The following is a 23,253-nucleotide window of genomic DNA, read 5'->3' as shown; positions in this document are numbered from 1 at the left end:
GTGAGCCTTGGACAATCAAGCAAGTCATATATTCTTATTCAGGGCAAATGGATTGAATCGTCGAGAATGCTCCTTCTATTTCTGTTGCAATACCTCCTCGGTGGTGCGAACAATGATATCAAACGCATTGCGAACATACTTCTCCTCTGCCATCGGGTTGGCACTGACCACACGAATGACATAGACGCCATCAATCACGGTCGAGGTAATAAAAATCTCGCCCCGCGAGTTGATCAATTCATAAACCTTCTTAGTGATGCTATCGGCCACCTCGTCTTTGACGACCACACCATTAGTGCTGTTTGAGGTCGGGCCTTTGATGCGGAACACAGTTAGACAGAAACCTGGCTTGGTGACAATTTCGAACAGATCGGCACGACCGCGGACTAGATCAGCAAAGATGTTGCCCAGGCCGATTGTCTTGCGAATATGCGCTTTCATGCCGTTCAAGCCGTAGCTACGCATCACGAACCAGATCTTTAGCGCTCGAAAACGGCGACCGAGAGAGATGGACCAGTTACGGTAGTCGATCACAGTACCCATATCTGAATAAGGATTGCGGAGATAGGCGGGGGTGATGTCGAGGGCGTTTGTCAGATCGAGACGATTGCGGATAAAAAGGACACTGCAAGATGTCAATAAATGTGTAGGTATCTGTAGGTATCTGTAGGTTGGAAGGATGTACCTTGCATCGAAGTTGACCAGCAACCATTTGTGCATGTTCATGTTGAAACTGTCTACGCCCTCAGCAAAGTCCTTGGTAATGTACTGCCACTCATCCGCGACAAGGGAGGCCCCCGCATAGGCTGCATCCACATGCACCCAGATGCGCTGCCATGCAGGCTTCTCCTGCAGCACGGCCTTAATTTCGGCAAAGCGATCGACACTGCAGGTGTTGGTTGTACCAAAAGTCATGGTCAGATGATACGGAGTCAATCCGTCCTTGTCGCACTTCTCCAATACCTCTCGCAGACGTGCAGCCGTCATCTCCATATTCTCCTCCAATCCGGTCTTCACACTGCGAAAACGGGTACCGGCGATCAACGCTCCCTTGGCTGCACTGCTGTGTGTCTGATCACTGGCGATCGCCACCAACCGTGGCTGGAGATCCATTTTGCGTTCATCATATTCGTTGGTTCCCTCCTCCAAACCCTCGGCCAGCACCAACTCGCGCACCCGGCGTTCTCGGGCAGCGACCATGATGGTCGCAATGGCATCGCTCGCACTGTTCTGGATGACACCGCCACCTAGATTCTCTGAGGTGCTCAAGAAGCACTGCGGAAGTCCCAATGCCTTTGCCACCCAATCCATCACGATGGTTTCCAGCTCCGTACAGGCCGGCGAGCAGAGCCAGTTGAACGCTGGTGCGGTGAATGCCGCCGAATACATCTCACCCAGAATGCTCGGATATGTTACACTGGCGGGGTAGTACGCCATGAATTTCGGCGACTGCCAATGGGTCAGCCCCGGCTTGATCTTAGTGTCGACATCCTGCTGGATCTGGTCCCAGGCTTCCGGTTCAGTTGGGGGGTTCTCAGGGATTAGAGGGCGCAGGTATCCGGGGTCGAGGGCCGGGAGGACTCTCCGGTCGGGAACGCTGTCGAAATAGCCAAGGACTGAAGCACGGAGCAATTAGTAGTCTGATTGAGGGATCGATTTGGCAGTCCAATTTGCGGGGCTTACTATCGTCAATGGCTGAGTGAGCCGCTGTTCGGAACTCGTCGCGGTCCATTTTTCGCGTGAATGTGGAGTGTGCGTGCTTCCAGAGTGTCAATTGGGAACGGGGAATTTGGGGGATTTTTCAAAGAATTGAGCACGATTATATTCAGGTCGAAGGTGAGGCTTAAAAGACAGGGTTTGCATGTCGAGGAAAAGGCGTCGGAACAGTTCCGTCGTACCGAGAGAGTGGGGTCGGCTTCTAGAAAAGCGCTACGATAGCATCCTTGGACATCCTCAATTACCCGTCGAATATTAATTCACATCTGTGTGTACTAAGAGGTATCTAGAGTATACAAGTATGATTGGTCTGGACATTATCTTGGGGGGTCAGCCCATTTAGGCCAGTTCCTCATCGACTATGATCCTTTTTGAGGGTTTCTTATCCTATCCTCTTTAAAAAAAAAAAAAAAAAAAAAAAAAAAAAAAAAAGCAAGGACCAGTCGAGCAGCACAATTGGTACAAATCAGTCATTTTTCTGAGATGCCTTTCCACTACTACCTATAATATCCATCCAGCGCTTCATCTCCATCGTCAAGACCTCAATTCCCGTGTCCATCAACTCAGTCAGAGGGCGAGTCGCATTAGCTCGTAGATTATCGTGCCAGGGTTCCAACACCAGCTTGTTCACGTTGACCTTGGTCACTCCAGCCTGAATGCACGCTGAGGCCAATTCCGCCGGAAATTCATTGGTACCGTGTAGAACTAGGCGAACGCGGCCATTCATCGATTTGAAGATACCCTGTAGTCTAGATTGCAATCAAGAAGCTGTCAGTAAAATTCATGTGAGATCTTCAATTTCTATGCGCACCGTTCCATATCCAATTCAGGCCCTTTGGGCCCATAATCACCATGAACATTCCCAACGCTTGGAGCCAGGAAGTCAATCCCGGAGGCAATAAACTCCTCCACATCCTCCGGGTTCGTCAATATACCCGCAAGATCTCCGGTATCCATGATTCCATCTTCGCCACCTTCAATGCGACCAGTCTCCGCCTCCACCGAAATCCCACGAGCGTGACAATACTCGCGCAGGACCTTTGTCTTTGCCAAGTTCTCTTCCTTCTCGTAATGACTCATATCCACCATAATAGAATCAAAAGGCAGATTGTCTGCGACGTACTTGATCTGGTCATAGTCCTGGGCGTGGTCGAGATGCACTGAAACAGGGACCGAGGCACTCTTTGCAGCGGCAGCGGCAGCGAAAACTAGCGACGGGGTCTGTTTGAGGGATGAAGGGAATAATTGAATGATTAATGGGGAGCGACGCTGCTCAGCCGCTTGGACCATTGCAGTGATGTGTTCCACATTATACCTGACATTTGTCAGTATGGGGTATTTGCTTACAATTGCACTTGTTTACTCACACGATCGCAGCTAGAACACCATAGCCGCTTTTCTCGGCCGCAGTCAAAATCTGACAAGTCTTGTTACTATCGCGCCAGCTCATACTAAAGCAGCAACCTTGGAGCGATTTTTGGAATTTGTTCTTTTTCAATTGGATTGTTAGGTTATATATACATCGGAGTGCGGGGCTCATGGTTCCCCGCTCCTCGTCTCGAGGCACTCGGAACTTGGTGTGGGGTATCTTAAGCCACTTGACAACGGTTGTAATATTCCTTTTCAAGATCATGCATAACAGGGCTTCTAAGATTAGTTCCATTCTAGATTGATCGCCACATATTGATTTTCCTCCGACCTCGACGCGGTCATTGTTCGCTGCCCCAAAGCTTTACGTCATTGGAATAGTACAGGAAACCGATTCGGTATGCATAACATATATATATGTGATGGAAAAGAATATTTCAAGGTGTGGAAATCAATATTGAATGATTTTATACAGCTGTGCTAAAAGAAAGAAAAAAAAAAAATTCACCAGAACGATGCCAAAAGAAACAAAGGAAAAAGGGTATTCATGATCATCAAGTCCACATCATTTACAGCTTAGCAGCCGAGCCAGCCGAGGAGATCTCATTGTACAGCAAGCTGGTCAAGAAATCGGCATAATCCTCACCGGTAACCTGACCAGCGAAGTAACGTGCGGCAAGCTGGTACTTGTTGCCCTTAGCACCCTGGGATGCAAGGCTGTCGGCCTGCTCCTGCAACAAACGAAGCGCATATGCCTTGTCAACGCGCTTACCCTCAGCGGTGGAGACGTTGTGCTTCACCCACTGCCAGAGCTGCGAGCGGGAGACCTCGGCGGTGGCGGCATCCTCCATCAGGAAGTTGATGGGGACACAGCCGACTCCGCGGAGCCAGCCCTCCATGTAGCTCAGACCGATGTTCAAGTTCTTGCGGATACCCTCCTCGGTGATCTTGCCGGGGACGTTGGTGTTGAGGAGATCATTGGCGGTGATATTGACTTCCTCACGACGGATGAAGAGCTGGTTAGGGGTGGGCATGTACTTGTTGAAGACGTCGGAGGCGATGGCAGCGAGAGCGGGGTGAGCGACCCAGGTACCATCGTGGCCTGCACGGACCTCCCGGAGCTTATCAGCGCGCACACTCTCCATGGCCTTGTCGTTGGCGGCGGGATCGTTCTTCACGGGAATCTGAGCGGCCATACCACCCATGGCGTGGACACCGCGGCGGTGACATGTCTTAATGAGCAACTTGACGTAGGCATCCATGAAGGGCACGGTCATGGTGACATCGGAGCGATCGGGGAGGACGAAGTTGGGGTTCTGACGGAATTTCTTGATGAAGGAGAAGATGTAGTCCCAACGGCCACAGTTCAGACCAGAGCTGTGGTCGCGCAGCTCGTAGATGATTTCCTCCATCTCGAAAGCGGCGGTGATGGTCTCAATGAGAACGGTACCACGGATGGTGCCGCGGGGCATGCCGATGTAGTCTTGGGACAGGTTAAAGACGTCGTTCCAGAGACGGGCCTCGAGGTGAGACTCCATCTTGGGCAGGTAGAAGTAGGGGCCGGCGCCGCGGGCAACAAGCTCCTTGGCATTGTGGAAAAAGTACAGACCAAAGTCGAAGAGACTGCCAGAGATGGGCTCGCCGTTGACGGTGAAGTGCTTCTCCTCCAAGTGCCAGCCACGGGCACGGGCGATCAGGGTAGGCAGGGTACGATCGGTTCGAAGCTTGTATTCTTTGCCACCCTGGTTGAAGTCGACCTGGCGACGAATGGCATCGTACAGGTTGACCTGGCCGTTGATCATGTTGTCCCAGGTCGGGGCGGAGGAGTCTTCAAAGTCGGCCATGTATGTCCAGACGTCGGAGTTGAGGGCATTGACAACCATCTTGCGGTCGGTGGGACCTGTGATCTCGACACGGCGGTCCACCAGACCAGGGGCCGGGGGAGCACCCTTCCATGCATCATTCTCACGAATATGCTTGGTCTCGGGCAGGAAGTCGAGGAGGTTGCCCTTGTCAATTTCGGCCTGGCGGTCGATGCGGCGCTGCAGCAAGGCCTTACGGGTGGGGTTGAAGGTGCGGTGCAGGATAGCGAGGAAAGCGCACGCCTCCTTGGTCAGGATCTTGCGAGCGTCATTGGGGATGTTGCCGAGGATGGCAACATCCTTAAGTTGAGTTTCGACAGAGGACATTGTGTGAGGGGTATAGGAAGTATGTATTCGATGTTGAGAAAGAAGGATCAGATATGATTCTTATCCATCCAGGGTCTGCTAAAATTCACAGGATGGTTCACAAGTTCACACAGATATAAGAGAGAGAGAGAAGGAAGTCTCCTTACACCCGTGGTTCTACAAACGTTATATATAGAGCATCGCCATCCGACCGAAGGCGGAGATAAAGTCGAATAGAATACGTCAGAGCGAAGTTACCGCGGCTGTTGGCTCAGCCATGCTCCCGACCAATGATACGAGGAACGCGACTTTTCCGCCGGGAAACTCACGTTTCCTCCTCCACTCGGCCGACATCGCCCGTTTCCCGAAATCTGCCCTTGAAGAAAGGCGGTCGCGCGCGTCCATCGTGAACGGGATGCGCCGTATACCGAGTCTTATCGCCCCGCGAAATCCGATTCTCTATGAAAATTCTTCTCGGTCGGTTGAATGCTTTATATAAGTTTTCGGGGGCTTGGTTGTTGACTTATCGTGTTGATGATTGACGGCAAAACAAAGTTCAAAGTGATTATCATGTCGCCTCCCCTAACATACCCGAGAGTGGCTGCAGCTTATTCCTGCTCTCCCCGCCCGAACCCAAGCCGCGGTTCGACTACACAGCTCTTGGCTGGGATCGGTCATGTTCGGTAATCCATGAGTGCTGTAGATTGGCCGAATTGACCCGACTTGTGATGGTGGACGATCGACATGTGACGACATGTGATATTGATACGGTCCAGACCATTAGATTAACCTTGGAGAATGCGAAGCTTAAAAAGTAACATATGAGAGCTAATCTTGAATAGTCTAGCTGTTGACACGGCGATCCTCAAGTTTTCTATGGCCCTAGCTTAAAGCTAAATCCAGACAGCCAACTGAATTCTGGCTCCGACACTGTTACCGCTCGCTAATCCTCCATCTCCACCGAGTAGCAACAGAGAAGTCAACATGATTCCCGGAAGTCTTCCGTATCGCGGACGCTTCTTGCCCAAAGCCGGATATAAATTTTCGTCACTAAGGACATAGGCTTCGTTACCGGCCTTCTCAAGGTCTTACAGCTCTCGTCTTGTAAGACGGTTGAAGCCGTGCTCTATACTATCCTACAGCTATGGATCTTGTTACTAGGCAGATATGTGAGCATGAGGGAACAAGGACAATTAACATCATTACTATCATAAAGTCAACCACACGGCTAGCGTCAACAATTTGGTGACTACGGCAAACAAAATATAGAGCTACCAAGGTGGATTAGCTGCCAAGATGTCAATGTTCATCTTAAAAAGACTCTGCATCCACATGAGGTAACGCATTTGACAAGCATGAGTCGAGGCTCATACCCCGATGAACATGGAGGAAAAAACAAAGTGGCGATTAGTGAGCACCTGGCATCTTTAGATCAACACAAAGGACCTACGGTAACCCAACTCAGCCACTTCATGCTTTGATTTGGTGAGGTTTGATTTTTGCGCTTCAGAGATAGTCGTATGATTGAGCTGCTGCCATCGGTCAGCACTTATGATCTTTAGGAATTGATCAATACCAGTGGAATGAAATCCTTGAAGACCTCCATCAAATTTCTTATTCCATGCAACACCCACTTTCCAGTTTGTCGATTTCACCCTGAAAAGACTCTAGATCTTCATAGGACTCTTCTGGGAAACCTTCGCCTAGCACTTACCATGATTTACTCACGTAGCAATTTAGAAGTGCCCCCAGCGCGGGACTTTGTTCGTAGCAGTTCCGTTTGAGCTGATCCCATACTTGAGCACCGCTCAGCCGATTGTGAACCAAGAGCGGGTTTCTTCCATTTGCCCTTAGAAATTTCGTGCGTTAATTGTGGTTAGCAAAAGCCAGATCGTGATCCAAAATGACTCACGTTTATTACCAACTGCGCCTCTGCTGCCTGAAAGGTAGGGTTCCACTCTCAAGGAGTTTCTCCGCCAGTGGAGCAAAAACATTCGAAGCAATAAGCGGTACTCAAAGAAGTCGGACGTGCTAAAATATGTTCTTGATGCCAGATGCTCCCTTTGCTACCTACTCTCTGAGGCGTTTAGATCTCGGCGCTTGGTCATAATGCAGAGCATACCATGGGTCTTCTCGAAATCCTGTATATCTAACTCGGCGGTATTAGATATTCCAAGCCACTTGGAGTTCTCGGGGTAAGCAATGCGATTGCACAAGTGAAAAAGCAGCACTCTATGAATTTTGAGTATCAGAATGAAGATTCTGCTCTGAAAGGAGTTAAAAATCAACTTACAATCATCCATGAAAATTTGAGCCAGGGCCGCTCGACTGGGAACTGTACTGGACTGGACTTCCCAGACATATTTGACCTTCTCTCCGTATTTACCCTGTGGGAACTTTTGTCGCACTTTACGCCAACGATGGCGGTAACCATTTGAAGAAGGTGGAAATAGACCCCTGTCGTTTTTTTCTTTATAAAATACTACGCCAATTGTGAGCTTCGAGTCGATAGTGGCCCACCAGTGCATGCAAAGTACGTCTGGAACCAATGTCTGTTTCCATGAAATGATCGTGGGATGCGGGAACCTCCATAACCATTGAGAAAGAGCATAGCCCGTTTTGATTAGCTTGAATGACAGTGTCTGCACAATAGTAACTGATGTGCCGGTGGCCATTTCGAGATGCCATGCAGATTGAGGACGATGATCCGAAAAGAAGTCTCTCCACAGAGAAGCGTTAAATAGAGACTTCCAGTGCTCAAAGGAGTAGGATAGCTTCGTGGTGGCATTTTTGAAGCGCAAGTTAAAGTGGTTTTGCATCGATGAAATCTTATTTGAACAAGGTGCTCAGCAATGGCGGGTATTAATACTGCCTCTACTACAGGATGAAGTGGAGTCCATCCATAGCTACCTTCTTGAGCGTCAATGTCGCCGTTACTAAGAAGTAGTCACAATATATCTTTGTACCCCTCAAATAAGGTGATATGGAGGGCTGTTCTATCTAAGCCTCCCTGAGTGTTGACGTTGACGCCATGATCCAGCAGTACTCGCGCTATCTCAATATTGCATTGCGATGCGGCGAGCTGAATCGGTAGCAGTACCATATCCGTCTATCTAAGAACCAGCATTCGCTCTTTAGTCAAGATACATCTGCACCATCTCAGTTGCCTTTCGATACGACAACATGGAAAGCAATGTTACCATTGGCTCGAGTGTTAACTTCCGCACCGTTGCCAAGAAGCATTCGCACCATATCTAAGCTACCGTTCAATGTGGCAGCAAAAAGGGTACTTTGAGATGACCTGTCACTGCGGAGGTTCACGTCCGCGCCACTATAAAGAAACGTAAGCGAATCATTTATGTGCTTTACGTCGTGACGGCGAGATAGAGCGAAGTTCCCAGGAACTCACCTTGAGCGTTAACGTCCACATCGTCGGTAGGATGCAATCGCACCCTCTTAATCCAACCCTCCTGTATGTCCCGATGAAGGCCCACTTCTCTGTCATCGATTTCCATAGCCAGACTTGCGACAGAGTAATGGAGAAGGCAAGGCCATGTCAAGCGATAGCTCGGTGGATGTAAGCGAGACCCTACGAACTGATGTCGATAATAAAGTTAGATGCTAACATACAGTGTTGGGGCAAGTAATGTGGGCATCCAGTCACTGGGCAGATTCTAATCGCAAACTAGTGCTTACTTTATCATAACCCGGAGGACCCTGGATCCTAACCAGTCCATACTACCAACTATTATACGTTGATGGAACCGTGGCACTAAGCCAGATGAATAATGGTAAGAAGCATGGATTCAGGAAAGGTCAGGGACCGAGACTAAGACTAAGTAACTAACGTGGGTCATATAACGCGCCATAACAACTGGGGTCTCGCAGGAAAAGGCCATCGCCCTCGATAGAGAAAGAAAAAATAAAAACAAAGGAAATCGTCAGTGGTAGAGATCAATAGTCCTTGACGTAGTCTTCAAAACGATAGTCAGTCTCTGCTCGGGTCTCAACTTGGTTTTCGTCCATCCTTTCCTCAACATCCTTGAGCTGAGTGCTAAGGTCGGCTTAGGGGGTGTTTTCCTCATCAACCTCAGAGGTCATAGTATCAAGGTGTCCAGTGCTGAATTCCACATCAGTGGGCTCAGTGTCGATAGGCTCAGTTATTATGGCGCGTCACATGACCCACGTTAGTTACTTAGTCTTAGTCTCGGTCCCTGATCTTTCCTGAATCCATGCTTCTTACCATTATCCATCTAGCTTAGTGCCACGGTTCCATCAACGTATAACAGTTAGTAGCATGCCAACACCAAATTAACGGTATTAGGCAAAGTATTCTGAATACAAAGCAGTCACGTCATCGAGTACATACCCACGTACCTACCCTACTCCGTAAAATCCTCTTAATTATAAAGGTGACGAGGGAGTGTCACTGAACAGAGACGCCTTTTCTTACCAAATATTGAACGGTTAGTATAGCACCCGGCTCGAATAAAGCTTTATCATGCGTATTAACTTAAATCAAGCGAGGCTATATGCTCTTTGATACTTAGGAAATCAGGTACCGTACCTAACTTTTTACCTATATTACCGTTACTGCATGACATCAAAAGTGATTGGGAGCTGTTCAACTAATTCATGTATCCAAATTACCACAGCCCTACGTACTTTACTTTGAGATAATACTTTTATGCGCTCAAGACCTCAAAAATTTCTTATATCAATTTTGAAATGCAGTCTTTACGACCCGGAGAAACAAAGTAGCTGATGATCAGTCATAAGACTTACATAGCAAATGCGGATGGATTTTAAATATTGACGCCGGCATCGTATATACATATAAAATCCCCATCCTTGGTACTTGAGTAAATAATTGGTTGTCGCACTGCGCAAGATCAGATGACCTTCCCTATACGGTTTCAATGTAACGCTTCACCTCCCTGCAAAGTTATTAGCGACAGGACTCTACACAGTAAATATAGAGGTGGTGTTTTAACTTACCAGTCCGTGACAGCCTCCTCCCACAAGCGCACTTCATGCTCTCGTGTCCCACCAAAGTGATCCACGAAGTCATTTCCAAAGACCTCCCGCGCCATGCTATCAGGTCGCATAAACGTAGCAATAGCCTCCTTGAGTGTCTTGGCCAACCGGACTCCTTGATCGCTAGCACCACCCATATCATCACCCTTAGACAAAGGCGGTACAGGAATCTCGAGCTTCTTCTCAACACCGCGCCACCCCAGTGCCAGGATCGCCGCGAGCACAAAGTGCGGGTTCGCATCGGCACCAGGTACGCGGACCTCAAAGCGAGTCGCCTTGGCACTGGCTGTCGGTGGAGTAATTAACCGGATGGAAGCGGCCCGATGTTCTAGTCCCCAGGAGACGGTGACGGGAGCCCAAAAGTTCTCTACCAGACGTTTGTAGGAGTTGATCGTCGGGGCAAAGAGCGGCATGATGTCCGGCAAGCCGACCAGCAGACCTGCCAGGAAGTGTCGGCCCAGGTCCGACAAGTGTGCAACATCGGGATAAGGTGGGGATGGATCGGGAGTGTCGCGGATAAAGGCGTTCTTGCCATCAGCATTCACGAGCGAGATATGCATGTGACCACTGTTGCCTGGAAGTCCTTGGCGTGGTTTGGCCATGAAGCAGGGCGTGATACCATGCTTGATACCATAGGCTTTGACGACATATCTGCAAGCCGGTTAGTTTTGATGCTGATCTCCACCGAAAGTGTATCACTTACTTGAACAAGCCAGCCTTATCGGCCATATCCTTCGCTTCACCGAATTGTAATGCCTATTTTCCCAGCAGTTAGCTCAGATGCGACCACCGTCTTTTTCCTACCCAGCAATCTACTCACGGCTTCATAGACACCCGGTCCACTCTCGGTATGCCATCCCTCAATATCGCAGCGGAACTGCTCGCAGGCGTCGAAGATACCATAGTAATAATCTTGGTTGTGAAGAGGGCGAGTAATCGAGTATCCGAACATGCCCTCCGTTATGGGAGGAAGGCTCTCGGCTCTATTTGTTTGGAGGAATGCCGCGGTGTGTGAGGCGGTTCGCTCGGGTGTAGGGTGGTCTCCTGGGGCACGGAATTGGTAAAATTCATATTCCGCTATAAATGGTCAGTGAGGGATTGTATTATCTCCATGACATGTGATGGCTTACCTCCCGCCATGGCGCGGTATCCTGCAGCTTCTGCCTTTGCAGCGGCAGTCTTCAACAACCCTCGAGGGCACGCGCAGACCGGCTGGCGAGTCTCTGGGTCCAAAAAGCTGACTAGAAAGAATGGAATGTCCTTCTCCCAAGGGATGCGACGGAAGCTGCGCAGGTCCGGTACAGCCACTAGGTCGCGGTACCCGTTCTCCTTGTTACTGATAGAGAGCTCCTTGTAGTAGGTCTGATCGTGTTGATCCCAGCCAAAGATGACCGAACAGAAGCCAAAGCCCTCAGAAACAATCGATAGAAACTTGGACTTCTGCATCAACTTGCCGCGCAGCACTCCGTCCACATCAATGCCAGCTACCTTGACCATGCGGTCATCCTGGAGCACCTCAGCGACATTCTCCGCGGTGACCTCTTCTGCGCTGGACATAGTGAATAATGACAATGATATGACAAGGGGGTATATTGATAAAGGAAGTATAACACACAGGAATCCGGAGGAGAGATAAAGGTCAGCTTAGGATTCCTGACGCGAAAGGTGTACCGCTTATCAGGATGTTGATCATGGCGCTCTGAGCGCTCTGAGATAAGAGATAAGCCAGCGCGGTCCGGGACCGCGGTCACCGCCTCATGAGCTCCACCATGCCCCGCGTATACAGCTTGTGGGAACGAGCTGGACACTGTCAACTATCTGATCTGGTGAGTCCGCGCTGTTTCTACAAGAATAAGAGGAGCGAACAAAGCATTTGCTCTAGGCTTGTTCAAACTTTTTTTTTTTTTTCCCCATCTTCAATCTTTGCTAAGATACGCGTTACACAGTTGCTACCCAATCCCTCGTTAATCATTCACAATCATAATGGGTCGTCTCCAAGGAAAGAATGCTATAATTACCGGTGCCGCTGGGTATGTTACTCTGTGCCCTTACAAATCAATCATCACAAATCCCTGACAACGTGATTCCAGTGGCATCGGTCTTGAAACCACCATCCTCTTCGCTCGTGAGGGCGCCAGTGTCCTGATGGCCGATATCTCTGAGCCCGCATTGGCCAAGGCCATCGCTAAGGTCAAGGAGGTTGTGCCCAACGCTCCCCGTCTGGAGACTATCCGCTGCGATGTGTCTAAGGAAGCCGACGTGCAGGCTATGGTCGAGGCCCAGGATAGCTGGGGCGGTGTGGATGTGATCTTCAACAACGCGGGCATCATGCATGCAGACGACGCCGATGCTGTCGATACCAACGAGAAGATCTGGGATCTGACACAAAGCATCAACGTGAAGGGTGTCTGGTTTGGTTGCAAGCATGCTGTGTTGAGCTTGCGCCGCAACAAGAAGACCTGTGGCTCCGTGATCAACACTGCCAGTTTCGTTGCGTTGATGGGTGCTGCTACGCCCCAGTTGGCTTACACTGCATCCAAGGGTGCTGTCCTTGCCTTGACAAGAGAGCTGGCTGTTGTGCACGCCCGTGAGGGTTTCCGCTTCAACTCGCTCTGCCCTGGTCCTCTCAAGTAGGATATATCCTTGACATTCCTGTTTCCATTACCGTGATTAACCTACTTTCAATAGCACTTCTCTCCTCCAGGACTGGCTAGGCGATGACCAAGCCAAGCGATTCCGTCGCGAGGTGCACTTCCCCAGTGGCCGCTTCGGTGAGGCCGTTGAGCAGGCCCAGGCTGTCCTCTTCCTGGCCAGCGACGAGAGCAGCTTTGTAAACGGAACCGACTTTGTTGTCGACGGTGGATTGTCTAAGGTATGTTGAGGAGTGAGAGTGTGAGTGAGATTACAGAAGCGCTAACGCTAAACCCTAGGCGTACGTGACCCCGGAGGGCCCTGCGCCTGCCGCGCCCAAGAACAACGCCCCATAAATTGGTAAAGAGGTTTATAATATTTGAGGCATGAAGTTATGGACGTTCTTGATGTTACCTGTCCTTTGTTCGTTAATTCTCTTTTTTAATTTTTTTTTCTTATCTTTTTCTCGTGTCTTTTTGGTATAAAGCCGATATTCGGACAAAACAGTTTGAAATCGGAGGAAACTTGTTGGGCCTTTTAGAGTGGAGAACAGTGGAAGAGAATCTCGGCACTTCATTCATGCGGACAGAATACAGTATTTTGATCGCATGAGCAATGGAATACAGGTTATAATAAGGTCATGCAACATAGAAGAATTAAAGTAGTATGATCGGATCCATGGTCCAAGCAAAAACCATGTTACAGTGGCATGATTGATGTTTCGATTCTTTACGTCATGCAATCCCCGCATTACCACTCCCGCAATTCGCAGCCGATCTTTAAATTCCCGCTGGTCCGCCTTGACCTTCACCTTTCACATAGCCGAACTTCTTACACACTCCTTTACTTCACACATCACTCTATTATCATCAATCTATCTGAGATGTCTCAATACGCGTTCCCAGGCCCCAATAAGACCTACCGAAGTCATTCAAACGGCCCTAGCTTTAAGCCGAGGTATGGACGCTGGTACGTGAAAGCCCCTGGTCCCTGACTGGGATTCATCACTGATCTGATAAATATAGGTATCTTCCTCTGGTCGCAGCAATCGGTCTTGGTACGTCTTGTCAATATTATCCAGGAGCCTCGGCTCTATAGGCTTCGGTGGATACAACTGGGCCAATACTGACTTCACCCCTGGATAGGATTCGCCGGGTACAATTATTATAACGAAGTCCAAGTACGGCGCGAGAAGATGATCCGTGAAGAAGAAAAACGCCTCGCGAAGAACCAACAACTCATGGACGCATATGGAAACAAGGAGAGCTTGAATGATGTACAACAGGCTCTGGATGCCTATCACCGAGCATGAAGTGGGAATCCTCAGTGCGGAATATGAGTCTCGATTGGGCCCAGTCGTGATGCTGGCCATGACGACTAGGGCCTTATATATCATTACGGCGTTTAGGATATGTTCTCTTTCTATGGAACATGGGGACCTGCATGGGGTTCCGGATGGATTCTGGGGAGCTCTTGGCATTGGGCATGGCGTTTAATAACCACTCGATATCTTTTCAAATCTACATACTTTTCCTTTTTAACAATATGGAATGAGATCTAAACAACGATACATCACAGTCTAGACTCTCTGTTTGCTCCCTTCGCAGCAATGATCCCAGCAGCGGTCCTCCCAGCCCGTCGGCCAAAGACGGCGCCAGAGGTCAACCCACTTCCACCGGGATAATTATCATGGAAAAGCCCACCTAGCATCTCTCCAACAGAGTACAAACCCGGAATCTCTGCACCCGTGGTCTCGGAAATCACAGCCGCTGTTTCTGGATTGACAGCGAGCCCCCCAAACGTAAATGTAATTCCAGACGTCACTCGCACAGCTAGGAAAGGCCCCTTGTCAATCGGCAAGGCCCAATTCGACTTGGGAATACCCAACCCGACAGTCTCCAGCCCATCTCTCACAGCGGGATCCCACTTTCGATGTCCCTCCCGAGTAGCAGCATTATACTCGGCTAGGGTATCCAAGAACCGCTGACGATTCACCAATCCAACTTTCACACACGCATCTGCCAGCTCCTCAACCGACGATCCAGTCAGATGCTTAGTAACTTCGGGGCGGTATTCCTCGGATCGAAGCCAAGGCGTCGTCCGCGCATCCCAAATCTGAAATGCAATCTGCCCGGGTTGGGCCAAAATCCGTCGCCCAATCATCGCATAGGTGTAATTCCGCATGTCTGATCCTTCGTCGACAAACCGCTCCCCATCCCGGTTTACCATAATACCCAGTGGGTACCCTGATTTCGTGAACTCGTTGGAGATCTCTCGATCTCCAGCGTGCGCGGGGGAATCAGCATCCCAGGCGACACTGTGACAGCCGGACCAGTTCCCCACGGCCTTGGCAGATACATCGCGTTGTGCACTAATGAGGAGGTCCCCGGTGTTATATGGTGTTCCACGGACGCGCGCAGCATCCCACCCTGAGCCAAGGTATTGAGCTCGCAACTGAGGGTTGGCTTCGAAGCCACCGGCGGCGAGGATGACGGCAGCGGCACGGATGATGTGTTTTTGAGGAGCACCAGAGGATGAAAGAGGAAGGATTTCAACTCCGACCACTGCACCGGTGGTGGGATCTGTTAGAAGCTTCGTAGCGGGCGTGTCGAAGAACACACAAATGTTATGTTCCTTGGCGGCGGCGAGGTGGTCTTCCATAAGACCTTTGCCACCATCTTGTGTTTTTAATGCAAGACCACCCCAGAATTTGATCCGGCCATCGACCTCGTAAGCCTGTCTGTTGAAGGACAGCTGAAAGCGGATTCCGTTTTGGGCGAGCCAGCCGATGGCCGAGCGGGAGTCCTGGACCAGGATCTTTGATAAGGCAGGGTCAGTGCGGCCGCCGGTCATGCGGAGAAGGTCATTTGTGAAGTCTTGTTCGGAGTAGATGGGCATATCGATGCGGGATGCTTTCTCTGCAGAGGTGTTGTTGACTATGGGTAGGAGGTCGGAGAGCCCATTGTGCGTGGTACGAAATGCTCCGGCCGTGAAGTACGAGTTACCTCCGGCCCAGGCTGAAGGACATTTGTCGATTATTATCACGCTGGCTTTGGGATTTGTTTGTGCCGCTGAAAGGGCGGCGCTAAACCCGGCGTTGCCACTGCCTATCACTAGGATGTCGCAGCTCGCAGGTGGAGACATATTGAGAGCAGGACCTGAATTGTTGACGTGTGTGGAATGAGATGTGTAAAAATTGAGTGTCATCAGGTTGTCGAATTAGATATGCCATTGAACAAGGAATTGAGAGGAGTTGCTAGTTCATAAATAGCTCGGTACTAGATGTACATTTAGGGTTCTCGGAGAGTCTATCTCCGGCTTTTCTCCACAATCCCCGCAGGCGGGGTATCAAGCTCCGTCGGTTGTCAGGGCGGGTGGATATCATGCGTGAGCATTAGAATTTTGGAAAGTTTATGCCTTGCTGCTTTTCAAGCTCCAGGCCATGGATACCTCAAAGGACGCGTAGATACGTGCTGAGGGTCAAGTCAGACGTACGACACAGCGAAACTCTCTCGCTCGTGCTATACCACGTGACCCATGCATATAAATACCAACACTGGAACTCATCAGGCGTTTGGTTGATGACAAGGGGAATCGATATACAGATCACCTGAGAGCTCAACGAGCAACAATAAAGGGTGCGAGCCATTCAGGAATGTTGCCATTACCCAAGGTTCTCGGAATTGTCAGTTAAACTGCGGTATGGGAAACTCGAAATTTTGCAAGTAATCTATGGTCTAATCACATCCATATCCATAGGTGTTCTATTCACAAGTCATGATCTAGGTTTTAAGTAGCAGCATGGTGCACGACGTGTATTTCAAGGTTCGCCAAGCAACACATCTAGATCGAAAACCACTCGTAGACGTCTATGTCAGATGGCACCTCATGCCGTCTGCGAGTTCGCTGAGTGATCTCCGAGAAATGAGAAGGTGGAGACCATGCAGTATCCCATACGTTCGGGTCACTCAGGACACTGGTATTCTTGAGTAGACCAAATCGGAAATCCAACGGCTCGGTGCCATCGCCCGGCACCGAAGGTAGCCGCATGTAATACCGAACACTTTCAGGGATTTCCTCTTTGACATGGCTGATAATAACCAGCGCCTGATCTTCTGACAGACCCTTGTACCGGCAGAGTCCTTGACCTGAGGCCCGACTGGGCGAGGAGGGAGTATCGCCGTGGTCAATATAGTGCAGACATTTGTCACGCTGAGAAGCAGACAAGCCCGAGAAGGGCTCGTCGAGAACCACAATGTCTGGATTGTTGATGAGGGCCCTTAGAAAAAGCACAATACGCTGCTGTGCAGTAGTGAGTTGGCCGAAGGTCATATGGTCGGCGTATTCGATATCATAGTCAGACGGAATGTAAGGCTTGTTATTTCCGGTAGAGTTGAGCTTAGGGAAGATATCGGAGTTGGTTGTGATGGTAGGAGGCGCTTGCTCCTTTGTAGTATTTGCATTTGGATCAAGCTCAGCCTTGAAATACCGCAGCGCTGCGTTCACGTCCAGGTCCCGCTCATAGTTGAGCGCCGGCTTGGATAAGAAAGTCTCTGCAAAAGCTGATTCAAGGGCTTCTCGCACTGTTAATTGACGAGGAAAGAATGCATGGATCTCTGGAGACGAATGGCCAAGGCGAGACTGGAGCTCGAATATAGAGATAGCAGGTTTGCCTACCTCTGGGAGACGCGACCGGCCGAGGAACTTAATGGGCTGAGCGTATGCTTGCGGATGATCAGATGTAATAAGTGATAATAAAGTTGTCTTGCCAGATCCGTTAGCACCGAGAATCGCCCAGCGCTGGCCTCGACGCACGCGCCAATGAAGACCATCCTTGACTTCCTCATTCACTTTCTGAGTCCAATTGCCCAGAACCACTTTATCGCCATACTGCACACGAACACCGTCCATTTCTATCAGTGGCTCTCCTCCTAGCAAGGGGGTGATTTCCTTCCAATCAGGTTTTTCTACTTCTTTGGAAGTAAAGTCTTGGACCAATTGTGGATCAAGAGCACCAGACTTCAAATCCTTTCGAGCCTGTCGAAGAATGCCTTTCTCCTCGTCATCCAAGCCGCTGGCCGAATTATTGCCACTTATGAGTCGCTTCCAGATAGCCAGCGTTCGGCTAATTTCGGATCGCGATCCCTGCTTCATGACCTGGTGAGAATTGCCCACTACGATCAAATGGGTGATCCATTCTGGCACTTTATCCTGGGGGCGCAAGGCGAGAACCAATCGAGGTGAAGACTTTTCAGCAAGACGATGAAGCAATCCGGAAATACTTCGAACGGTAACAGGGTCCAGTCCCACTAGAGACCTCAAGTTAGCCAAAATCTCACCAGCGCAATATTCTTCAACATACTGAAAGGCTCGTCTAAAAGGAGCAACTCGGGTTTCCTGAGTAGAGCTTTTGCGATGCGAGCTCGTCTTGTTTGACCATTGCTAAGGTTTGCAACCGGCATGTCAAGCAACTCTGATAGATGTAGATCGGTAATCACCTCTTGTATGAGCTGCTCATCATGAATTGTTCCTTTTTCTTCTCCTTCCATAGGATTCAGCGACGTCTGGCCACGGAGAAACTGCTCCACTGTCCAATCAGTCTCCTCCCTAAGGCTCTCATAGCGAGCACTCAGGTATGCGCCGCGGGTGCCACCAATAGCCCCCGATCCTTCTCCACTGAAACCAATATACTGGATTGCATTTCCAACGTAGCGCAGTTGGGGATCCTTGGCGGCAAGTTCGTCTGTGAGGAGGTAGGGATAAGATCGCGCGGTAGGTGGAAGACAAATGTGCTGGCCACGGAAGATGTCTAGCAGATCAGTTCGTCCGGATGGGCCAATCACCGCCCAATGCTGCAAGGAAGATTCGCTACCGTTCGAAGGTGAGCCTTGAGAGGGTAGAGTAAAATTGAACTTGGAATACAGAGGTGGATTAGTCGCGGCATCATCTTGTGTCGGATATTGCCGGTAAAACGTGCCATTCTTGATTTGAATGAGCGGTGCAGATGATATCGAGCGAGCGATATAAGAGGACACCGGACGTGGTGCCCGGGACCTCAACGCCGTTCGAAGCAGCATCATAGCTCACAGGTTGGCAGCTGGTGCAGCTACGGAAATAAGCCGATCTCGGATCTGGAAACTGTGAAGCAAATATTACATAATTCTCCGCATTTCTGCCCCAGGCATATAAGTGTTTTCCCGAGGTTCTTACATTGTCAACATTAGAGTCTAAGTATTATGGCAATTTAATTACGAGACCGATCTGGGATTTGGCTGGATCCCAAATTACTGCGCTCGTCTGAACTTGACGATGCCTTCCTCCACTTCCTCTTCCCCGCGTCATCGCTTCATTCCAGTCCAGGCTGCCAATGTCCTCCTATTCCTGATCGGCTTTCGTCTCCTGAATGCGCTCACCGTCCGCACCTTTTTCCAGCCAGATGAATTCTTCCAATCTCTTGAGCCGGCTTGGCAGGTTGCCTTTGGGAAAAACCAGGGAACCTGGATAACGTGGGTGAGTGTGCGATGACTACATCACGCAATACCGGTGCTGATATTGGTTTGGGTAGGAATGGCAGCACCAACTTCGATCCTCACTACATCCCCTCCTTTTCGCCGCAATATATAAAGCTACTGACTTCTTCTCATCCATCTTGACTCTCCCATCCACGAGGCGTGCAGAGCTGTTGATCGCTAGCCCGAAAACTGCGCAGGCTGTGCTATCGGCAGTCAGTGATTTCTATACCTGGAAACTCGCGAGTCGTATCTATGGCAAAGGTTCTCGTGACGCTTGGGCAACAGTATGTGTCGCAAACAGGCCGATGAGGATCCCAGGCATGAAGTATATTGGCTGATTTCTTGAAAGTTAATTGTCACAATGATCAGTCCTTGGCAATGGTTCTGCTCAACAAGAACCCTATCGAATTGCCTGGAAACAACATTGACCATTGTAGCGTTGGACTTGTGGCCATGGACATGGTCGGCTAATTCCATGGCCAATAATACTCATGAAATCACTGGTCATGAGAAAACCGAAGCTAAAAATACTGAGCTCCTACGGAAGTAAGATTTGATCAATGCGAACTTTACTGTAGCCACCACTGACACACAAACCAGTCTTCGCCGATGTCTGTCGCTGGCGGCAGTTGCCTGTGTTCTTCGCCCAACTAACATCATAATATGGCTGGTTTTGGCCGCAGTCGCTTGGCTACAAAGTTCCTGGGATCAGCGCAAAATTCTCGTGCGTGAGGTTCTGTTTTGCGGGTTTGTCCCCCATCTTTGCCTTTTGTAGATCGTGAGTTGACTTGTGTCATAGATCCTCGACCTTGACAATTTCGGCTGTTGCGGATCGTTTTTTCTACGGATTATGGACTTTTCCTCCACTGCGCTTTCTATACTTCAATATTGCTCAGTCTCTCGCAGTGTTCTACGGGCGCAACAACTGGCATTACTATGTGACGGAGGGCTATCCGCTACTCCTCGCCACTTTGATTCCATTCGCTATTCCAGGTCTGTATCTCACATTGACTACTCGGGAGTCTCCAGCTTCCAATCGAGAGCAGACTAATATCAGAGTGCAATTGGCAATGATTTGCGCCTTCATGCCATTTGTCCTATCCTTTATCTCGCACAAGGAAGTCCGCTTCATCTACCCTTTACTACCATCCCTACATATATTGGCTGCGCCTCGCTTGGTGCAATTCTTCTGGCCAGCTTTTACCTCGAACTCCCACGCCTATACTCCGAAGCGGCTAACGCTTCTGTTCCTCGTATTCGTCAATGGATTTATTGCGCTATACATCTCTATATATCATGCCTCTGGGCCATTGAATGTTCTCGAATACATCCGTCGTCAGCACGAAACCCATATCTTATCACACAATATGGTCACTCCTTCATCCTCCGTGTCTCCCGCGCCTGAGTCTGGGATTACAGTTGGGTTTTTAATGCCTTGTCACAGCACTCCATGGCGCTCTCATATGGTCTACCCCTCCATCAATGCGTGGGCCCTCTCCTGCGAGCCCCCAATTGGCCTCAACGAGACACAAAAGGCCACCTACCGCGATGAAGCCGACCAGTTCTACGATGACCCCGATGCCTTTTTACGCCAGAATATGGTTGATGGACTTCGCCATCTACCTCACCGACCAAGCTATGTGACTGGGTCTCAATCCCTGGCTAGGTTTCCCGACAGTCCAACACTTCATGAGTGGCCTGATTACCTCGTCTTTTTTGCCCAGCTCGAGCCCACCATGCATGAGCTCATCGGATTCTCTTCTTATCGAGAATGCTGGCGCACCTGGAACACCGCCTGGCATGACGACTGGCGCCGTCGCGGGGACATTGTGGTTTGGTGCCTGGACCCTGCTGAGCAGGGAGCATGGCGTTCACAAACACAGCGTCATGCGCAGGAAATCCGGGATCGTCAGTTCGATCGCATCATGACCGCAATCAAACAAAACGCGGGTCCCCAACAAGAACGTGGATGGAAGTCTTCCATCACAGGTCTCCTTCCTTGGTCTTCACCGCATTGCCCTCTATCATTTGCGTCGCTGCAGCGCACTGCGCAGTCACTCTTCACATCCCGGTCCTCGAGTCCTTGGCCATGGGGTAAACGCTCTCGTATGGATTCTTTCCTAGCTAATTTTCGGCGTAAAAGCACAAGCTTACAAGATCTGATCCCGTCTCGGTCTCCCTCTCCCTCTCCCTCTCCCTCTCCCTGGTCCTGGCCGGAGTGGTTGGGTGGTCCAGTTAAGAGAAAAACCAGTAAACGAGAGCGTGGGCTATAGTCATGACTTTCCAGGTTGTTCAGGTCAGCTGATTCTGAAATTACAGAAATTGACCATTCATGGCTGGCCTCAAGGGCCGTATGGGTTTCTTTACCATTTGGCTTATGGCTATGATACGAAACCTTTGGATATTTATTTGGTACTAATTCTTTGCTTACAGAGCGAGGTTTGGAATGGTATACATACAGGCTCTTATCTAGTCAATTGATCAGCTAAGTTTGCAAATTGCCCGTTCCTGCGATAGTACACCTGGGCACGATGCTTACCAAAAGCATTACCCAGATGCAAAGGAGGCCATAAACTCTGTAATACCTGAGGAACGCTTGTCTGAATTTCTGGCCTAAGAGGTATATGGATGGGCCGCTTAAAGGTATTATCGTGAGCTAGTAGATAAATGCTTAGCAAATAAGTTGACGCCGTATTAACCCAGGCGATAGCGACGCCCTGTGAAAATCTTCGTCGGTGTCGACTTCAAAGAACAGCGGAGAAGAAGACGGAAGTTCGAAGGAAGTCGGAAGGGATCATCAGATGGTGAAATCACCATAGAAAACACACAATGCCTTGCTGTGACCCTCCACACAGTAGTGGATCACCATTGCCTGACGCCCATCTGGAACGTATTTTGCCATCTGTTGGACATCTGAGGTCCGTGGCAAGTACAATGCCATGTGCTTAGTGAAAGCCGCGTATTCCTTGTAAAGAGTGGTCAGGGAATACGGCTCCATGGTGCGCAGGTTGAACACTTCATCCGACCGATATCCAACACCTATCACGATTAGAAATAGTCACAATTCAAAAAGGCCAAATAAACGAAAACAAACCTCCCCAAGGTGGGCTTGCAAATATGACGCTGTACGGTGCAAGATCTTTGAGTTGTTTCTTCAGGATCTCAAAGCAGTCACCCTCGAACCAGGTGATCTTGTCGTCCACACCGTAGATCTTTGCGTTGTGCTTTGCGCATTGCAGAACGGCCGGATTTTTCTCAATTGCATACACTCGCTTCCATTTCCCGGACTTGGCAAACGCAATAGTGTTGCCACCTGCACCTGCAAAGGCATCGACCAGGATACTGCGGTCAGCAGGAGCTGAGTTGGCGAGATCAGCTGCTATTTTACTGGTCTCGGCGTAAGCAACGTACTCAAAAGAAAAACTTGGAGCTTGGGTCACTTACTTGGCAACAGGTTCTGGTGTCACTCCAAACCAGGCATCATCTGTTAGCCAGATGCCCTCATCGTACTTTGAGAAGATACGGTAGCGTTGGGCCCAATAACTGCAGAATGAATTAACAAGAGTTTCGCGGAAAGGGATAAGGAGAGCTGTGTTACTTCTGAATATCCCAAGGAACCTCATGAAGACTCTCATAATGGTGGACCTCTGGGGGTGCTTCCTCCAAATCCTCCATCGCAAAGGTGAATTCGGGCTAATACAAAAGCAAGTCTGCCGATAACGAGATAAAGGATAAGAGCGATTGTGTTTGTGTTTGCGGTGTTTGCACTGCCATTGGGCCAGCTCTCTGCCCGCGACAGCTTCACTTGAACACCCCAGAGC

General features: G+C 49.7%; 12 protein-coding genes across 12 annotated transcripts; 3 read left to right on the top strand and 9 right to left on the bottom strand.

Moving 5' to 3' along the window:
- Positions 1-75: 75 nt before the first annotated feature.
- N7503_000042 (putative aromatic-L-amino-acid decarboxylase) lies at positions 76-1,732 on the bottom strand (the record flags this gene model as incomplete). The annotated part of the gene is made up of 3 exons (XM_057059603.1): positions 76-625; positions 686-1,616; positions 1,684-1,732. The coding sequence occupies 3 exons, from the start codon at positions 1,730-1,732 to the stop codon at positions 76-78; spliced, it is 1,530 nt and encodes a 509-aa protein (XP_056926526.1).
- Positions 1,733-2,182: 450 nt separating this feature from the next.
- On the bottom strand, positions 2,183-3,166 carry N7503_000041 (class II fructose-bisphosphate aldolase; the record flags this gene model as incomplete). Its single annotated transcript, XM_057059602.1, has 3 exons — positions 2,183-2,465; positions 2,528-3,031; positions 3,084-3,166. The coding sequence occupies 3 exons, from the start codon at positions 3,164-3,166 to the stop codon at positions 2,183-2,185; spliced, it is 870 nt and encodes a 289-aa protein (XP_056926525.1).
- A 487-nt stretch (positions 3,167-3,653) lies between these two features.
- Positions 3,654-5,273, bottom strand: N7503_000040 (malate synthase; the record flags this gene model as incomplete). The annotated part of the gene is made up of 1 exon (XM_057059601.1): positions 3,654-5,273. The coding sequence occupies one exon, from the start codon at positions 5,271-5,273 to the stop codon at positions 3,654-3,656; it is 1,620 nt and encodes a 539-aa protein (XP_056926524.1).
- A 2,045-nt stretch (positions 5,274-7,318) lies between these two features.
- Positions 7,319-7,927, bottom strand: N7503_000039 (ankyrin-2; the record flags this gene model as incomplete). The annotated part of the gene is made up of 2 exons (XM_057059600.1): positions 7,319-7,482; positions 7,546-7,927. 2 exons carry the CDS (start codon positions 7,925-7,927, stop codon positions 7,319-7,321), a joined length of 546 nt encoding a protein of 181 aa, XP_056926523.1.
- Positions 7,928-8,411: 484 nt separating this feature from the next.
- Positions 8,412-8,682, bottom strand: N7503_000038 (uncharacterized protein; the record flags this gene model as incomplete). The annotated part of the gene is made up of 2 exons (XM_057059599.1): positions 8,412-8,615; positions 8,662-8,682. The coding sequence occupies 2 exons, from the start codon at positions 8,680-8,682 to the stop codon at positions 8,412-8,414; spliced, it is 225 nt and encodes a 74-aa protein (XP_056926522.1).
- Positions 8,683-10,158: 1,476 nt separating this feature from the next.
- On the bottom strand, positions 10,159-11,846 carry N7503_000037 (glutamine synthetase family protein; the record flags this gene model as incomplete). Its single annotated transcript, XM_057059598.1, has 5 exons — positions 10,159-10,189; positions 10,251-10,940; positions 10,993-11,045; positions 11,110-11,366; positions 11,420-11,846. The coding sequence occupies 5 exons, from the start codon at positions 11,844-11,846 to the stop codon at positions 10,159-10,161; spliced, it is 1,458 nt and encodes a 485-aa protein (XP_056926521.1).
- Positions 11,847-12,088: 242 nt separating this feature from the next.
- On the top strand, positions 12,089-13,294 carry N7503_000036 (putative short-chain dehydrogenase/reductase family protein). Its single transcript, XM_057059597.1, has 5 exons — positions 12,089-12,115; positions 12,236-12,319; positions 12,380-12,919; positions 12,978-13,161; positions 13,220-13,294. The coding sequence occupies exons 2-5, from the start codon at positions 12,273-12,275 to the stop codon at positions 13,274-13,276; spliced, it is 828 nt and encodes a 275-aa protein (XP_056926520.1). The 5' UTR covers positions 12,089-12,115; positions 12,236-12,272; the 3' UTR covers positions 13,277-13,294.
- Positions 13,295-13,803: 509 nt separating this feature from the next.
- N7503_000035 (uncharacterized protein) lies at positions 13,804-14,232 on the top strand (the record flags this gene model as incomplete). Its single annotated transcript, XM_057059596.1, has 3 exons — positions 13,804-13,889; positions 13,946-13,977; positions 14,066-14,232. 3 exons carry the CDS (start codon positions 13,804-13,806, stop codon positions 14,230-14,232), a joined length of 285 nt encoding a protein of 94 aa, XP_056926519.1.
- A 260-nt stretch (positions 14,233-14,492) lies between these two features.
- Positions 14,493-16,064, bottom strand: N7503_000034 (uncharacterized protein; the record flags this gene model as incomplete). The annotated part of the gene is made up of 1 exon (XM_057059595.1): positions 14,493-16,064. The coding sequence occupies one exon, from the start codon at positions 16,062-16,064 to the stop codon at positions 14,493-14,495; it is 1,572 nt and encodes a 523-aa protein (XP_056926518.1).
- A 699-nt stretch (positions 16,065-16,763) lies between these two features.
- N7503_000033 (putative ABC transporter) lies at positions 16,764-18,997 on the bottom strand (the record flags this gene model as incomplete). The annotated part of the gene is made up of 2 exons (XM_057059594.1): positions 16,764-18,229; positions 18,283-18,997. The coding sequence occupies 2 exons, from the start codon at positions 18,995-18,997 to the stop codon at positions 16,764-16,766; spliced, it is 2,181 nt and encodes a 726-aa protein (XP_056926517.1).
- A 232-nt stretch (positions 18,998-19,229) lies between these two features.
- Positions 19,230-21,705, top strand: N7503_000032 (uncharacterized protein; the record flags this gene model as incomplete). The annotated part of the gene is made up of 5 exons (XM_057059593.1): positions 19,230-19,430; positions 19,486-19,716; positions 19,782-19,978; positions 20,033-20,179; positions 20,232-21,705. The coding sequence occupies 5 exons, from the start codon at positions 19,230-19,232 to the stop codon at positions 21,703-21,705; spliced, it is 2,250 nt and encodes a 749-aa protein (XP_056926516.1).
- A 524-nt stretch (positions 21,706-22,229) lies between these two features.
- Positions 22,230-23,107, bottom strand: N7503_000031 (RNA methyltransferase; the record flags this gene model as incomplete). The annotated part of the gene is made up of 4 exons (XM_057059592.1): positions 22,230-22,471; positions 22,527-22,819; positions 22,877-22,975; positions 23,031-23,107. 4 exons carry the CDS (start codon positions 23,105-23,107, stop codon positions 22,230-22,232), a joined length of 711 nt encoding a protein of 236 aa, XP_056926515.1.
- Between the last annotated feature and the right edge of the window lie 146 nt (positions 23,108-23,253).

Source organism: Penicillium pulvis (assembly GCF_028828015.1).
Source record: "Penicillium pulvis strain IBT 33274 chromosome Unknown contig_10_segment0_segment0, whole genome shotgun sequence".
Lineage (NCBI taxonomy): Eukaryota > Fungi > Ascomycota > Eurotiomycetes > Eurotiales > Aspergillaceae > Penicillium > Penicillium pulvis.
This window is presented reverse-complemented; position numbering and strand designations above follow the sequence as displayed.